Source organism: Aethalodelphis obliquidens, unplaced genomic scaffold, assembly GCF_003676395.1.
Source record: "Aethalodelphis obliquidens isolate GAN/ISIS:26980383/991018 unplaced genomic scaffold, ASM367639v1 scaffold54, whole genome shotgun sequence".
Lineage (NCBI taxonomy): Eukaryota > Metazoa > Chordata > Mammalia > Artiodactyla > Delphinidae > Aethalodelphis > Aethalodelphis obliquidens.
The window spans coordinates 263008-282050 of NW_020837998.1; the positions used below are offsets into that span (position 1 = coordinate 263008).

At 38.5% G+C, this 19043-nt stretch overlaps 1 protein-coding gene across 2 annotated transcripts in view; it reads right to left on the reverse strand.

The window, feature by feature from the left end:
• CHM (CHM Rab escort protein) overlaps window positions 1-19043 on the reverse strand; it is a 201709-nt gene that overhangs the window by 47140 nt on the left and 135526 nt on the right. For both annotated transcript variants that reach the window (XM_027086060.1, XM_027086061.1), the window contains exons 10-12: window positions 9021-9125; window positions 8551-8614; window positions 3193-3289 (exon numbers count right to left, since the gene is read on the reverse strand). In XM_027086060.1, the coding sequence (XP_026941861.1) occupies window positions 3193-3289; window positions 8551-8614; window positions 9021-9125 (266 nt within the window). The remainder of the gene's footprint in view (window positions 1-3192; window positions 3290-8550; window positions 8615-9020; window positions 9126-19043) is intronic.

Consider the following 19043-nt stretch of genomic DNA (forward strand, 5'->3'; position numbering starts at 1 on the left):
CCACCAGAACACAGACACCTGTCCCCTCCACCAGGAAGCCTACACAACCCACTGAACCAACCTTACCCACTGGGGGCAGACACCAAAAACAACGGGAACTACAAACCTGCAGACTACAAGAAAGAGACCCCAAACACAGTAAGTTAAGCAAAATGAGAAGACAGAGAACTATACAGCAGATGAAGGAGAAACGTAAAAAGCCACCAGACCAAACAAATGAAGAGGAAAAAGACAGTCTACCTGAAAAAGAATTCAGAGTAATGTTAGTAAACATGATCCAAAATCTTGGAAAAAGAATGGAGAAAATACAAGGAACGTTTAACAAGGACCTAGAAGAACTACAGAGCAAACAAACAAGGATGAACAACACCATAAATGAAATTAAAAATTCTCTAGAAGGAATCAATAGCAGAATAACTGAGGCAGGAGACCTGATAAGTGAACTGGAAGATAAACTAGTGGAAAAAATTACCACAGAGCAGAATAAAGAAAAAAGAATGAAAAGAATTGAGGACAGTCTCAGAGACCTATGGGACAACACTAAACGCACCAACATTCAAATTATAGGGGTCTCAAAAGAAGAAAAAGAGAAAAAGAAAGTGTCTGAGAAAATACTGGAAGAAATTATAGTTGAAAACTTTCCTAACATGGGAAAGGAAATAGTCAATCAAGTCCAGGAATTGCAGAGAGTCCCATACAGGATAAATCCAAGGAGAAACATGCCAAGACACATTATAATCAAAATATCAAAAATTAAATACACAAAAAAAATTAAAAGCAGCAAGGGAAAAGCAACAAATAACATACAAGGGAATCCCCATAAGCTTAACAGCTGATCTTTCATCAGAAACTTTGCAAGCCAGAAGGGAGTGGCAGGACATATTTAAAGTGATGAAAGGGAAAAACCTACAACCAAGATTACTCTACCCAGCAACGATCTCATTCATATTCAATGGAGAAATCAAAACCTTTACAAACAAGCAAAAGCTAAGAGAATTCAGCACCACCAAACCAGCTCTACAACAAATGCTAAAGGAACTTCTCTAGGCAGGAAACACAAGAGAAGGAAAAGACCTACAAAAACAAATCCAAAATAATTAAGAAAATGGCAATAGGAACATACATATTGATAATTACCTTAAATGTAAATGGATTAAATGATCCAACCAAAAGACACAGACTAGCTGAATGGATACAAACAAGACCCGTATGTAGGCTGTCTACAAGACACCCACTTCAGACCTAGGGACACATACAGACTGAAAGTGACGGGATGGGAAAAGATATTCCATGCAAATGGAAATTTAAAGAAAGCTGGAGTAGCAATTCTCATATCAGACAAAATAGACTTTAAAATAAAGACTATTACAAAAGACACAGAGGACACTACATAATGATCAAGGGATCAATCCAAGAAGAAGATATAACAATTGTAAATATTTCTGCACCCAACATAGGAGCACCTCAATATATAAGGCAAATGCTAACAGGCATAAAAGGGGAAATCAAAAGTAACACAATACTACTAGGGGACTTTAACACCCCACTTTCACCAATGGACAGATCATCCAAATGAAAATAAATAAGGAAACACAAGCTTTAAATGACACATTAAACATGATGGACACTATAAAACCCTTAGAGGAAAATATAGGCAGAACACTCTATGACATAATCACACCAAGATCCTTTTTGACCTACCTCCTAGAGAAATGGAAATAAAAGCAAAAATAAACAAATGGGATCTATGAAACTTAAAAGCTTTTCCACAGCAAAGGAAACCATAAACAAGATGAAAAGACAACCCTCAAAATGGGAGAAAATATTTTCAAATGAAGTAACTGACAAAGGATTAATTTCCAAAATTTACAAGCAGCTCATGTAGCTTAATATCAAAAAAACAAACAACTGAATCACAAAATGGGCAGAAGACCTAAATAAACATTTCTCCAGACAAGATACATGGATTGCCTAAAAACACATGAAAGGATGCTCAACATCACTAATCATTAGAGAAATGCAAATCAAAACTATAGTGAGGTATCACCTCACACTGGTCAGAATGGTCATCATCAAAAAACCTACAAACAATAAATGCTGGAGAGGGTGTGGAGAAAAGGGAACACTCTTGCACTGTTGGTGGGAATGTAAATTGATACAGCCACTATGGAGAAGAGTATGGAAGTTCCTTAAAAAACTACAAATAGAACTACCATACGACCCAGCAATCCCACTACTGGGCATATACCCTGAAAAAAACCATAATTCAAAAAAAGAGTCATGTATCACAATGTTCATTGCAGCACTATTTACAATAGCCAGGACATGGAAGCAACCTAAGTGTCCATCGACAGATGAATGGATAATGAAGATGTGGCACATATATACAATGGAATATTACTCGGCCATAAAAAGAAATGATATTGAGTCCTCTATAGTGAGGTGGATAGACCTAGAGTCTGTCATACAGAGTGAAGGAAGTCAGAAAGAGAAAAACAAATACCATATGCTAACACATATACATGGAATCTAAAAAGAAAAAAACGGTTCTGATGAACTTAGAGGCAGGATCGGAATAAAGATGCAGAAGCAGAGAATGGACTTCAGGGCATAGGGAGGGGGAAGGGTAAGCTGGGACAAAGTGAGAGAGTAGCATTGACATATATACACTACCAAATGTAAAACAGATAGCTACTGGGAAGCAGCCACATTGCACAGGGAGATCAGCTGGGTGCTTTGTGACCACCTAGAGGGGTGGTATAGGGAGGGTGGGAGGGGACACAAGAGGGAGGGGATATGGGGATATATGTATACATATAGCTGATTCACTGATATACAGCAGAAACGAACACAACATTGTAAACAATTATATTCCAATAAAGATGTTACAAAAAAAAAAAAAGAAAGAAAGAATTGGAAAGTCACAGAAATCCTTTCACTGGAGAGATTAACAATGGTGCCTGTGAAGATTTAGCCATAGAAATGTTTAGAGGCAAGGGGAAGGTATGAAATGACTTACTGTATGAATATACACTGTTTGAACAAATACTGTAGATTAAAAAAAAAAAATATATATATATATATATATACGGCAAAACTCTACTAACACAACCCTGAGAACGGTAACAACAGCTGTCCCCATTTACTTCCTAAACAAACACAAAAGAAAATACCAGACTCTGTTGTGCTTACATGTGCCTTTCATACATGTCATTGTTGAGGAACATAACTCAATGACCCGAACAGCAAAAGCTCCTGGTTCTTCTGCTGGCACTGTCAAAATGGAAATCTAAAAAGCAGAAACAAAATATCAGACATAGCTGTTAGATCTCATTTTCATTTTTCTATCATTAGAGTGTAATTAACTTCCAAACTGAGTGTCTTTTTTCAAACTCTCATTGATGTTTGAAAAACATTGATCTGGAAGGATTGAATTTTAGAACACAGTTTGAAACATAAAGCATGCACATGTGTCCTAATGTCCAGTTTCTGCATTATTGATATATTTACATATGATATATATATTGCAGTCCTTTAATTTGTAGACAATAAATATTTCAAATATCTTTAATATTTATTAAATCCTTCACTTACTACATATTTTCAAAGGATATGATTAATTACCTCTGAGTTGTATGTACTTCACTGTTTGAAATCAGAGCACATTAAATTAATTTTGATTATTCATATTGGCTAAAAATAGCAGTTATAGAGCACTAAAAATTTAAAATGTTACAAATTGCAAAGAAATTGAAATAAGCAAAGTATATGTCAAAATGTACCAAAGTACAGCTAAACATATACCAAAATGTTTCAAAATGAATGGCTTCCAAGTAATTTAAGGACTCCATTAATATGTAGTATGCTGCCCTAGGCAGCACTCATATGCTATATGGCTTTATATTTAAAAGACTTTAAATAACCATCAGGTCAGTGTTTCTCTACAGAACCAAAAGCTTCAATATTAATTCTCAATTTAATCTTCAATCTGAGGAAACTATATCATTTTATATAGGAAACATTGCCAAAAAGTAAAGCCCCATTTGTACTTTTACCTGTGAGCATTATGCTTAGATTTTTGACTGGCAATGTCACATTGATAGCCTACTGAGGAAATGCCTACAAGTTCTGAAAATAGAAATTATTTTGACAGTCATGACTATCTTACTGTCATTACCTGTATATACATTTTGGGTTTTACAATGTCTCAAAAATTGTGTTCTCCATATTCCTCTTAACTCCTTTTGCTGCTGTCTATGATAAAAAGTGTTGTACTTTAGCATTAAAGAGAGAGGAACCACTAAAACATGGATTTAATGTCATATAATTATCAAATGACTATGACTAAAAACATGTGTATAACTGGAAAGGTATCTTAAGGACTGTATCAACACGTAAGTACTTCTTTTGTTTCCTACAACTATCATCTATATTTTTTTAAAAAAACTGAGATATAATCAGTGACCCCCTACCACAGTGCCTTCTGTCTGAACCCTGAGAATGTAACTGTCTTAAATCTCAGAGAGATTATAACAGCCACCAAAAGATAATTCCTTCAACACTTTAATACCACTTCCATAAAATTTATCTAGACTGACACCTACTCTTTCCTCTAAGTCTCATCATTTTATTTGTGCTTCAAAAATTTAAAAAGGGGGAAAAAAACTCATATAGGAAACAAAAAAAGGCAGGCCAGGTGTACATTTTAGATTGATCTCTCTGATGGCTATATGGAGGATAGATTTATAGGAGACAAGATGAGAAGCAGGGTGACCAGTTAGAAGGAAGAGGTGATGAGTTCCAAAACTGGAGCAGTGAGAATAAGGATCAAGAGGAAAAGCAGACTGGAGCAACTTCTAGGATGTACAGTGACAAGGACCTGGAGGCTCATGAGATTTCAGAGATAGGAGGAAGAAATCGTTGTTGGAAGGATGTAAGTGCTTTCATGGAAGTAGGAAGCGATGGATGAGTAGTTTGGAGAGGGAAGACGGTGAGTTCAGCTCTGAGTATGTTCAGTTTGAGAAGTACTTGGGACAGATGTCCAGTAGGAAATTTGGCCTGTGGGCCAAAAGTCCTGGGAGATATACAAGTGGAAAGCTGTCACCAACTTTTATGCAGAGTTGGAACCATGAGAGTACATGGAGTCAAACAGCAAGTGTGCAAAGAGTAACAGATATGGTGGGCTGAGCTGAGAACCCCGAGGAAGCCCAATATTTAAGAGGAGGATAGAGCCCACAGAGGAGGCAGAGAGGGAATAGCCAGAGAGTTATGAGGAAAACCAGGAGAACACAGTGTCATGGAAGCCAAAGGAGTAGAGAGTTTCAAGAGAAAGGGAATAATCAACACTGTCAAATATACCAGAAAAGACCTAGTAAACAAAACCCCAAAAACGCCCTGTGGTCTTGACTAGTACAAAGTTATTAATAAACTTACCAAGAGAAACTATGGTAGGAATGTGAGGGTAGAAGCCAGGTTGGTCTAGAAATGAATGAGACGTAAGGAGCTGGAGGCAGCAAGTAGAGATACCATCTCAAAAATACTGACAGAAGCAGGGGAGAGATTGGATACTAGCTACAGATGGGGGCAGACTCAAGGGAGCATTTTTCTGTTTGCCTTATTATTTTAATTTTTGGAACAGAAAATGCTAATACATGTGTATAGGTTGAGGGGAAGGTGCCAATAGTGGGGAGAGGCTAAAAATGTAGGAGAGAGAGCAGGCATACAGGGTGGTGTGGGTGCATGTGTGTGTCAAGCGTGCTGGTGAAAGGGCTTGGCCTTGGACAAGGACGGGAGACCCCTCATTAGTCTCTGTGCTGGTGTACATAAGTTGTGGGTGGTTGGGCAGGAGGTCAAAGGGCACTGTGCTTAGTAGGTGTCCTTACTTTTCTCAGCAAAGTGATGGGGGAGAGTGAGAGGGCTAAAGGTGGGTAAAATAGTGAAAAGTTGGACTAGGCTCTGAGGGGAGAGGGCACTGTCTGAGCCAGTGAGGAGCTAACTGGTGGTGGGTACTGAGGGTCCTCCTGGATGAGGTTGGTGCCCCCAACACTGTGGTGGCGCCAGTCTGTCTGGCTGTACTGTTTTCCCAATCAGCCTTAGTGATCCAGGTGTAGATCCCAGCTTCATCCAGGTATGGGACTTTCCTCTGTGGGTGCAGAGGAAGAACATGGCTACACAGGAATTGAAGGTATTGGAGAAAGAGCAGTTCAGAAGATCCACCGTGTGGTCTAGGACACGGAAAAGGAAGAGGGCAGAAGGGAGCTAGTAATCCCGGAGGAAACAGAGGGAACAAGGAATTGTAGGTCTCTTTTAATAGGTCAATGAGTAGGCTGGGTGGGGGTAAGAGAATGAAAAAGCTGGAAGGATCAGAGCAGATTAATGCCACTGTAAACCCATGACCTCCAGATTTAATTGGACCCCTCAACACTGCCCAGCCATCTGACCACGAGACAGGTCACTCTCCACGGTGATTATTTTACACCCTTCCATGAGCTTTGACCCATCCCCACACTCATACCTCCATTCTCAGGAGATAACCTCACCTTGTAATTTAAAAAGTAAATAGAACCCATCAGATGGGAACTCCCAAACCTACAGATTCTCCTGCATTCACCCTCTTATTTCAGAGTGTCTCACATCCCATCTAAGGGCAATGTTTTTTACCTGTTCTCTGAATCCCATCCTCCCCAGCCTTTATCTGGACCTTGCTGCATCAATTATCCTCCTTTTCTCCTGGGAATCTTCAACCTCTCCCTCTCTACTGGCCCCATCCCCATCAGTTGAAATATACTCTAATACAGGGGGCCCCAACCCCCGGGCCACGGATGGGTACCGGTGTCTGTGGCCTGTTAGGAACTGGGCCGCACAGCTGGAGGTGAGCGGCAGGCAAGCGAGTGAAGCTTCATCTGTATTTACAGCCGTTCCCCATTGCTCGCATTACCGCCTGAGCTCCGCCTCCTATCAAATCAGTGGTGGCAATAGATTCTCATAGGAGCGCGAACCCTATTGTGAACTGCGCATGCGAGGGATCTAGGTTGCACACTCCTTATGAGAATCTAATGCCTGATGATCTGAGGTAGAGCTGAAGCGGTGATGCTAGCACTGGTGAGCGGCTGCAAATACAGATTATCATTAGCAGAGAGGTTTGACTGCACAGAGACCATAATAAATCAATTGCTTGCAAACTCATATCAAAACCCTATCAGTGAGTCGCAAGTGAAAACAAGTTCAGGGCCCCCACTGATTCTGCCATATGGTGAGTTGTATAATTATTTCATTATATATTACAATGTAATAATAATAGAAATAAAGCGCACAATAAATGTAATGCGATTGAATCATCCCAAAACCATCCCCCCCACCCTGGTCCATGGAAAAACTCTTCCACGAAACTGGTCCCTGGTGCCAAAAGTGTTGGGGACCGCTGCTCTAATACTTTAAAGAAATGCCCTCTTCGCTTCCACATCCCGCTGCAGGAATCACTTCTTCCCTCTTACTCTTCCCAGCTTAGCTTCTTCAGAAGCATCTGTTTGCTCTCTTCACTTTTCTGCCTTTGTCATTCTTCGACCCATTCACAAAGCTTATGGTTTACTGGGAGCTACAGACAAGTAAACTAGCAACTACAGGACAGTGTGATGAGTGCTATGATTTTACCACTTCTCGCTCACACCTGTCACACTGTACTGTTGTTGCTATTTATCTGTCTGTATCTGTATCTTCTAGACTGCAAGCTATGAGGGCACAGATGCTATCATGGTCAGCACTATCTCCTCAGAATCCAGCACACTGGCTGGCATGTCGAAGGCACTCATTGTCTGCTGAATGATTAAATGAAAGTATTTGCGCTCACTCGTAAAATTAACATATTTGCTTTATATAATACAAAGCTTCCAACTTAAGGAAATTTCGGAAACTATTTTTAGCAGTAGCATATAGGATAGGTCTGACAGTCACACTAAGTAAGCTGATTTTATCAGTCCTGTAAATTATGGTCAGAAGGAGAAGGGGGCATACTTCTGGAATTTAAGTGTTCAAACTGAGGAAAAACCACAGGTATAAAGACACTTCTAACGAATCAGGAGTTATGAGGAGGAAGGGGGTACCGAAATGAACCATGGTGATGAGGAAATGTCAGAACTGAAAACGTGTGCTGATATTCATTCACACTGGGCCCCTAATGGTGAGCTTACCACCACTGCTGTAGGACTGGTTACCATAAAGCCTTTTCCTCCAAGATTTTTAAATGCTTCTAAATGCTTTTCTTCTCATAGTAATATACTTTCAATTTCATAGAAATAGCTGTAAAAAAAACTACGGTGATTTCAATATTCCTAGAATAAATCTGTTACATAAGATGCAATTATTTGTTCCACTGAAAGGAAATCTTTAAGAAACCAAGATTATTACATAATTGCCATTATGTGTTTTTAAAATGCATTAAATGTATTAGTACATATTGGTTAATATATTTTATTTCACCGATGTTAATTTACACATATTACCATGTAGATTAAGTTAGTAACATGCTATTAAAAAGTACAGAACTGGAATTACCTGTTGATCCGAATCTGTTTTTAGTACAGACCTATCCGTAATCAAGACTGCCCTGGAGATCTGCCTGTAATGCAGAAAACAGTTAATAAGTGACTCAGATTCCATGGATAAATTTCATTTATATAGCTATACAACCACCAGAAGGCATGTTTCAAAGAACTGTTATGATAAAAGTGTCACCTCTCCAAACCAAGTCAAGTTCTGCTTTAATCTTTTCTTGGCTCATGAAAGGAGGATGTGTGACCTGGAGACAGACCCCAGCTGATGCAAAGGAGTCAACATTAGGCTAGGCTCCTCCACAAAACCAGACCTTATAAGAGAACAGTGGTAACACACTGAATATATCTTTGGTTTGGTATACATTTGCATCTTACTTGAAGAACAGAGTCATTCAGAAGTGTCAGTGTAATCACACAGATGAATTTCCCCGTTTCACCTTCCCTTGCAGAGTGGCTGGAGGGGTGCCTTACCTGTATTGCACATGCGAGCATGTGTTCTCAGAAAAGTAACTGTCTTCCACAAGGAAATGCTTAGAGATTATTCTCTGACCAAACTGATCTATGATTGCTTTACATCTACGAAGAAGATAAGCACAGAGAAATAGTTCTCATTAATGATTACATAATTGAGAAAATGAACATAATCAGCTACCAATCTTGAATCTAAAACTAATGTCTTAAAAGACAAGATTTTTAAATTGCCTACAATTTCACATTTTTGGCACAAAACTTCACTAAACTGCAGAATATACATTCTTATTGCTATTTTGAAGTCTTTTAAACTATAAGATAAGTATAGACTAGAACTTATTTATTTTGAATGCTTAATAATAAGAATAAAGCTAGGACAAGTATTATTCTATAAGCTTTTCTAATGTTTAGGAACATAGAAGCTTTTTCTTTGTTTAGGAAACAGGCTTTTTTTTTTCCTTAACAGATCTAAGAAGAGGGGGAGGAAAAGTTGATTAAATATCTTGTTATATCATTCACAGCCTATAAAAGTCACTAAAGGCTTTTTATTTTTCTGTTAAGTGTCACTTTCTCTTTTGTTCAAGAATAGCTATCTTGTCCCACGTGTGATAATGTTTTAAACCAAAAAAATGGGATGGAGCTTCTTTTAATATGTTTCCACTTTACTCCAAAGGATGATCATATAAAGATTTCTTTCAAGTGCTGTTTCCAAATAAGGAAAACACTTATGCATGGACATTATCAGGTCTCTGTCATCTGATGTGTGTTGGGAAAATGAATCATATAGAGCCCTCCACTGACCTTCTTTCAGTGTGTCTAGATAAAAGGATGAAAATTAGAATCCATCTCCTTACAGTGCCACAAGTTATAAATGTACTTTATAGGGCTCATTATCCAAACTAATGGACTAAGGGAAACATCCTTGAAATGGACTTACCAGCACTGACCAAGCCAGTATGCAATATTTCAGGAACTATATGCAAATGCCTGCATGTTTTCTATATCTTTTTATTATGGAAATAGCACAATTTACTTTTGTCACAGCTTTCCTTTCGGGACTAGAATTATTTTATTAGAAATACACTTATGTGTTGCTCCTCATAAAACGCAAGCAAATAATTTCAAACTTATGTCATATTTTAAATATACTGGTATAAATTAAAATATGTTACATCACTCTAAAAATAAGCCAAGTAAGAGCTATTTACCAGGCATAAAGGCATTAACAGTAAAATGACAAATACCCAAGGCCAATTGTGAGAGGAATTTAATGTGTATTTCCTAAAGGCAGATTATGACATGCTGATATTCTTGAATAAATGGCATGCCACTGTCATCAGGATAGACTATGATATCTCGTGATGTTAGATATACATATTTTAAATCAATTAACTACATATTAATGCATGTTATATTACATTAATATTTAGGTGATTTTTTTCCCCATCTCACCTTCATCCCACTTCCTTTCTCTTCCCCACTTATGTTTCTATGCATATCTCTTCACATTTCATTAAACTAGAGCTCTCATTTTATAATACTTAACTACATAAAGTATTTATACCTATTTTCCAAAATAAGTATTTAAAAACTGAAAGGCAAGTTACTCATTCAGTCTCCTGTTTTATTTATTTACTTATTTTTTTAATTAAAAAAAAAATTGGGGGGCTGTGCCGCGAGGCTTGTGGGATCTTAGTTTCCTGATCAGGGATCGAACCTGGGCCCTGGCAGTGAAAGTACCGAGCCCTAACCACTGGACCACCAGGGAATTCTCTCATTCTCTTGTTTAAGACATTCATATATAATTTAAAACACAAGGTACTTTGGCGAGGGAAAAGAGAAATCTGCTGATCCATCATGAAGCATTGATCCTTATTTGTCCTGGAAACACTGACAAGCCTTTTTCTTACCTTTAACTCAGAGACTATACAAAGTCAAGAGGGAATAATCTGGGCAGAAAAAAGAGAGTGTAAAAATCTTCTATATCTTGATAGGGATTTGGGTTATACAGATTTATCATCTGTCAGCACTCAGGTAATGAACACTTAAGATTTCGGCACTTTAGGGACTTTCTTGGTGATCCAGTGGCTAAGACACTCCCAATGCAGGGGGCCCGGGTTCAATCTCTGGTCAGAGAACTAGACGCTACCTGCATGCCACAACTAAAGAGCCCACATGCAGCAGTGAAGATCCTGCGTGCCACAACCAAGACCCAGCACAGCCTAAATAAATATTTAAAAAAAAAGATTTTTGCACTTTATCATATGTAAATATTATATCAGAAGAAAAAGCTGTAAACAAATATTAAACTCTAGTTAATGATATGTGTACTGAAGTGTTTAGGGTGAATTGTACTGATATCCGGAATTTACTGTGAAATGCTTAAAAACGGTGAATAGATGAACAGAGGGATGAATATTTGTGTAGACATATGATTAAGCAAGCATATTAAAATGTTAACTGCAGAATCTAGGTGGTGGATATATAGGTGATCATCTTGAAATTCTTTCAACATTGGCGCAGAGTTGAAAATTTTCACCATAAAATGTTGGAATCAAATTGAGAGAGGGAGCGATATTAGTACAAATCTTGGACTCCAGTCTAAGTCTTTGCAAAGGGCTCCCATTTAAATAAACCACACAACTAAACCTTGCCCTCAAGCTTGTGGAGAGCTCCTTGCTTGTAGGCTTCCAAACACTAATGGGGCTGCTTTGGTGGTAGCTACACCTTTGGTGACAGGCAGACATTGGTTTCAGAAATTACGGTATTAGAACTACTGAGGACCACTCAAGAGGGAAGGATGGGTGCATGGAGATTGGGGAGCTCAACTATGCAAGCACAATATGCCAATAAATGTGCCTCTTTATGCTGAAGCTTCTGGATGAAACAGTGATTCTTAGAGTAGAAGGAGGAGAAGGAAGCAAATCAGAATCACACCTGGGGGACTTTTTCAAATTATAAGTACCCCTGGAGATTCTGATAAGCTCCCAAATCCCAAGGAAGAATCACCATGTAGTGTGCCACAGTACTGTTGTATCTTTACGCTGTGCTAGGTGGAGAAAAGTCAAGAGCTATTGCTACAGAAAAAAATATTGATTTCTGCAGAAATTGAGGTGATGGTCACATATGCCTAGTCAGTCTGGTAGATGATAATACAACTTACCTGACAGTCTCACGCTAAAGTACTAAGGCTCTAGGCCTGAGCAAAGCTGTTCAAACCAAAATACATTTAAGTAAGTGATAAGATTTGTTTTCCGCTCAGATACTTACTTACTGTCATATATTAGGCCTAATTGGGAGAACAATGAGTAAAGGAATATTAATTTGGTACCTAGACTTAGACTTTGTATTACAAAGATTAATATAAAAATTATGACATTCAAGTAATGAAAAACAACAAAATGAAACAGTGCTGCCAGAGACATTAAAATACCCCCTTGTCCACCCCTCCCACATGAACCTGAGGAAGCCATTAAAGATTAACAACATTCTGGATTTAGTTGAGGGCCTTGCTGAGCCTCATAAATAGTAAATTGAGGAGGAACATGATAGGAATTTCCAGTTACACGGACACAATGACCAAGCTGATCATAAGAATCACTGAAGCCAGACAGAACATTTCTAGAGCTGAGCTTTCTAAATCAACAAATCACAACGGTTATTCAGTTCTTGGTTCAATGACATGAGGACATAAAGAGCAAAATGATGATAAGGAAGAAAACAATCAGCAAGATGAAAACTCTTTATCTGGAATTTGGCCCAGAAGATAAAAATAACATTAAAACAGGTATCCATTCTCTATAATCTTCAGAATTAATATCCCAACTGTTTTTATGATAAGGAATACATAAATCACATATGAAATCATGAAAAGGAAAATATATTAATTAAGGAAATTAGAAGATTCCCAGTAATTGAAGGAAACAAGATAATTCCCCCTACTCACTATGCCCTTCCATACCTTCTCAAACACTTTAGTTCAAATGCCACCTCTTCGATGAAACCATTCCAAAATGCCTATTACTCATTTTTCTTGGGTAAAAATCTACTCCAATAGTCTCAAACATGATTATAATTCCAAACCTATGGTTCTCTGTTGTAATCAATCCCAAGCTCTGTATCCATATTTTTAACTGTCTATTACCTATTTTTTCTGGATAGGTAATAGACAGTTAAATCATGGCTCCTCACATGTTCCCCCACTTGGAATCCCAGTCTCAGTTAATGGCATGACCAGCAGTTATAGAGTTTCCCTAGCTCAAAATCTCTCTTCCCACATCTAATCTGCTACTCAAAACTAGCCCCTTTTCTCCATCTCCACTGACACTGCCCTAGATTTTTGTTAAGTCTAATAAGACATTGGACTGCTAACACATTGGTAGCTTATTTGTTTGACATAGTGTGTGGCATAACAACCATGTGCCAAGCACTGTTCTAAGAGGTGAAAGCTTGGGGGGGAGGGGCAGAGTATCAGGGAATGCTCTTTGGAGGAAGTGATATATTAGCTGCTTTTGAAGCAGTTAAAACCAGTTAAAACAAGCAAATAAGAAGAACATTTCAGCAGAAGGGCAGCATCTGCAGGGGTACAGAGGCAAGTAAGAGAAGTACAGGGAGGGAACCACAAGCAGTTCAGTGTTACTGACAATAAAATGGAAGCAGAGAGAGAAGAGAGATGAGCTGAGAGAGGCAGGCAAAGGTCAGACCCCAGAGTCTCATGTGTCATGTAAAAGGGTCTCAGACTTCATTCTGAAGTGATATAAAGTCACTGAAACTTTTTACATAGGGAGGGACAAAGCCAGATCTGCATACTGAACAGATCTCAATGTGTAATTATCTTACTAATTTATTTGTTCCTTAATGTCCCCCAGTAGACTCTAAGCTCCACAAGAACAAAGACCATGATTGTCTTGTTCTGTGCTGTATCTCCAGTGCCTGGCACGCAGATAACAACTGTTCATCGATGACTGAATAGATGGACAGATGATGGAAGTATTCCATGTACATGAATAGTGCAGAGACAGAAACAAAGATATAGAATCTCTGATTTAGCAGGTAAAGAATCTCTTTCCATCACAGTGCTTCTTCCAAATCACTTCCAATCACAGAACTTGTTAAAGTTCACTCATCTAGTAAGTGGGGAAGCCAGGGTACAGATCCAGGCCTACCTGACCTTAGAGCTTGTAATCTTTGTACACAAGAGCAAGATTCATGTTTTATTTATCTCTTTATCCCCATAGCAACTAGCATGTGGGTTGGTGGAGGTTAAATATCTAGAATATTACCACTATCATTTTGCAAATAGGACATACTAAAATCAGAAATTCAGCAATTTTCCTACAATGACAAATGGTATTAAGAATCAGTCACCTCATGCTTGGTCTAACATACTATTCATTACTAATTTCCAAGTACCTGGGAAAGGTAGAGTTATTCCTGACATCAGAGAAAAAGATATCTCAAGAAATAGTAATAGCAGGAAATCTAGTAAGTGAGACAGTTGAAGTTCACAAGAACACTAGCTGAAGTAATTAGATTCAGACTACTGGTTACAGACATGTCTGGTCCAAGGTCATCCATACCCTACCCTAATATCAAATACTACACTGCTAAATGGCCAAATCTAATGTACAGGAGTTTTACATGGTCAGCACTGCTGCAAAGAAAAAGAAAGCTGCTCAACAAGAGCATTCAGTGTCTCCAGAAACAGTCAACAGAGGGGTTCAGTATTAGAACTTAATGAGAGGGTAGAGAAAAGAACTACTGATATCCATGTCCTCTAAAAATTAGTAAAGCAGAGTCAATGGATAATATAGCCAAGACAGCACAGTCAATGTAGATCTCAGGAGAGCAAATTAAACAAAAATGAAAAATAAGACAACACAAGTTTTTCTTATGAAGAAGAAATACTTTGAAGACCAGGTTCAAGATGGCGGAGAAGAAGGATGTGTTCTCACTCCTTCTTGAGAGACCACCAGAATCACGACTAACTGCTGAACAATCATCGACAGGAAGACACTGGAACTCACCATAAAGGATACCCCACATCCAAAGACAAAGGAGAAGCCACAGTGAGATGGTAGAGGGGCGCAATCACAATAAAATCAAATCCCATAACTGCTGGGTGGGTGACTCACAAACTGGAGAACACTTATATCACAGAAGTCCACCCACTGGAGTGAAGGTTCTGAGTCCCACATAAGGCTTCCCAACCTGGGGGTCCGGCAAAGGGAGGAGGAATTCCTAGAGAATCAGAATTTGAAGGCTAGCAGGATTTGATTGCAGGACTTTGACAGGACTGGGGGAAACAGAGACTCCATTCTTGGAAGGCACACACAAAGTAGTGTGTGCATCCGGACCCAGAGGAAGGAGCAGTGACCCCATAGGAGACTGAACCAGACCTATCTGCTAGTGTTGGAGGGTCTTCTGCAGAGGCAGGGGGTGGCTGTGTCTCACTGAGAGGACAAAGACACTGGCAGCAGAAGTTCTGGGAAGTACTTATTGGCGTGAGCCCTCCCAGAGTCCACCATTAGCCCCACCAAAGAGCCTGGGTAGGCTCCAGTGTTGGGTACTCTCAGGCCAAACAGCCAACAGGGAGGGAACCCAGCCCCACCCAACAGCAGACAAGTGGATTAAAGTTTTACTGACCTCTGCCCACCAGAGCAACAGCCAGCTCTACCCACCACCAGTCCCTCCCATCAGGAAACTTGCACAAGCCTCTCAGACACTCTCATCCACCAGAGGGCAGACAGCAGAAGCAAGAAGAATTACAATCCTGAAGCCTGTGGACCAAAAACCACATTCACAGAAAGACAGACAAGATGAAAAGGCAGAGGGCTATGCACCAGATGAAGGAAAAAGATAAAACCCCAGAAAAACAACTAAACGAAGTGGAGATAGGCAACCTTCCAGAAAAATAATTCAGAAAAATGATAGTGAAGATGACCCAGGACCTCGGAAAAAGAATGGAAGCAAAGATCGAGAAGGTGCAAGAAATGTTTAACAAAGACCTAGAAGAATTAAAGAACAAACAAACAGAGATGAACAATACAATAACTGCAGTGAAAAAAACACTAGAAGGAATCACTAGCAGAATAACTGAGGCAGAAGAATGGATAAGTGACATGGAAGACAGAATGGTGGAATTCACTGCTGTGGAACAGAAAAAAGAAAAAAGAATGAAAAGAAATGAAGACAGTCTAAGAGACCTCTGGGACAACATTAAACACAACAACATTCGCATTACAGGTGTCCCAGAAGGAGAAGAGAGAGAGAAAGGACCCGAGAAAATATGTGAAGAGATTATAGTTGAAAACTTCCCTGACATGGGAAAAGAAATAGCCACCAAAATACAGGAAGTGCAGAAAGTCCCAAACAGGATAAACCCAAGGAGAAACACGCCGAGACACATAGTAATCAAATTGGCAAAAATTAAAGACAAATAAAAATTACTGAAAGCAGCAAGGGAAAAAGGACAAATAACATACAAGGGAACTCCCATAAGGTTAACAGCAGATTTCTCAGCAGAAACTCTACAAGCCAGAAGGGAGTGGCATGACATATTTAAAGTGATGAAAGAGAAGAACCTACAACCAAGATTACTCTACCCGGCAAGGATCTCATTCAGATTTGGAGAAATCAAAAGCTTTACAGACAAGCAAAAACAAAGAGAATTCAGCACCACCAAACCAGCTCTACAAAAAATGCTAAAGGAACTTCTCTAAGTGGGAAACACAACAGAAGAAAAGGACCTACAAAAACAAACCCAAAACAATTAAGAAAATGGTAATAGGAAAATACATATTGATAATTACCTTAAATATGAATGGATTAGATGCTCCAACCAAAAGACACAGGCTCGCTGAATGGATACAAAAACAAGACCCATATATATGCTATCTACAAGAGACCCACTTCAGACCTAGGGACACATACAGACTGAAAGTGAGGGGATGGAAAAAGATTTTCCATGCAAATGGAAACCAAATGAAAGCTGGAGTAGCTATACTCATATCAGATAAAATAAACTTTAAAATAAAGAATGGTACAAGAGACAAGGAAGGACACTACATAATGATTAAGGGATCAATCCAGGAAGAAGATAAAACAATTATAAATATATATGCACCCAACATAGGAGCACCTCAATACACAATGCAAATGCTAACAGCTAAAAAAGAGGAAATCAACAGTAACACAATAATAGTGGGGGACTTTAACACCTCACTTACACCAATGGACATTATCCAAACAGAAATTTAATAAGAAAACACAAGCTTTAAATGACATGACAGACCACACAGATTTACTTGATATTTATAGGACATTCCATCCAAAAACAGCAGATGACACTTTCTTCTCAAGTACGCATGGAACATTCTCCAGGATAGATCACATCTTGGGTCACAAATCAAGCATCAGTAAATTTAAGAAAATTGAAATCATATCAAGCATCTTTTCTGACCACAACGCTATGAGATTAGAAATCAATTACAGGGAAAAATACGTAAAAAACACAAACACACGGAGGCTAAACAATACGTTACTAAATAACCGGGAGATCACTGAATCAAAGTGGAAATCAAAAAATACCTAGAGACAAATGATAATGAAAACACGATGATCCAAAACCTATGGGATGCAGCAAAAGCAGTTCTAAGAGGGATGTCTACAGCAATAGAAGCCTACCTCAAGAAACAAGAAAAATCTCAAATAAACAATCTAAGCTTACACCTAAAGGAACTAAAGAAAGAAGAACAAACAAAACCCAAAGTTAGCAGAAGGAAAGAATTCATAAAGATCAGAGCAGAAATAAATGAAATAGAAACAAAGAAAACAATAGCAAAGATCAATAAAACTAAAAGCTGGTTCTTTGAGAAGATAAACAAAATTGATAAACCATTAGCCAGACTCATCAAGAAAAAGAGGGAGAGGACTCAAATCAATAACATTAGAAATGATAAAGGAGAAGTTACAACAGACATTGCACAAATACAAAGCATCCTAAGAGACTACAACAAGCAACTCTATGCTAATAAAATGGACAACCTGGAAGAAATGGCCAAATTCTTAGAAAGGTATAACCTTCCAAGACTGAACCAGGAAGTAATAGAAAATATAAGCAGACCAATCACAAGTAATGAAATTGAAACTGTGATTAAAATCTTCCAACAAACAAAAGTCCAGGACCAGATGGCTCCACAGGTGAATTCTACCAAACATTTAGAGAAGAGCACACACCCATCCTTCTCAAACTCTTCCAAAAAATTGCAGAAGAAGGAAGACTCCCAAATTCATCCTATGGGGCCACCACACCCTGATACCAAAACCAGACAAAGATACTACAGAAAAAAAATTTACAGACTAATATCACTGATGAATATAGATGCAAAAATCCTCAACAAAATACTAGCAAACAAATCCAACAACACATTAAAAGGACCATACATCATGATCAAGTGGGATTTATCCAAGGGATGCAAGGATTCTTCAATATACACAAATCAATCAATGTGATAAACCATATTAACAAATTGAAGAAGAAAAACCATATGATCATCTCAATAGATGCAGAAAAAGCTTTCAACAAAATTCAACACCCATTTATGATAAAAACTCTCCAGAAAGTGGGCCTAGAGGAAACCTACCTCAACATAATAAAGGCCATATACATCAAACCCACAGCAAACATCATTCTCAATGATGAAAAACTGAAAGCATTTCCTCTAAGATCAGGAACAAGACAAGGATGTCCACTCTCGCCACTATTATTCAACATAGTTTTGGAAGTCCTAGCTATGGCAGTAAGAGAAGAAAATGAAATAAAAGGAATCCAAATTGGAAAAGAAGAAGTAAAACTGTCACTGTTTACCCATGACATGATACTATACATAGAGAATACTAACGATGCCACCAGAAAACTACTAGAGCTAAGCAATGAATTTGGTAAAGTAGCAGGATACAAAATTAATGCACAGAAATCTCTTGCATTCCTATACACTAATGATGAAAAATCTGAAAGAGAAA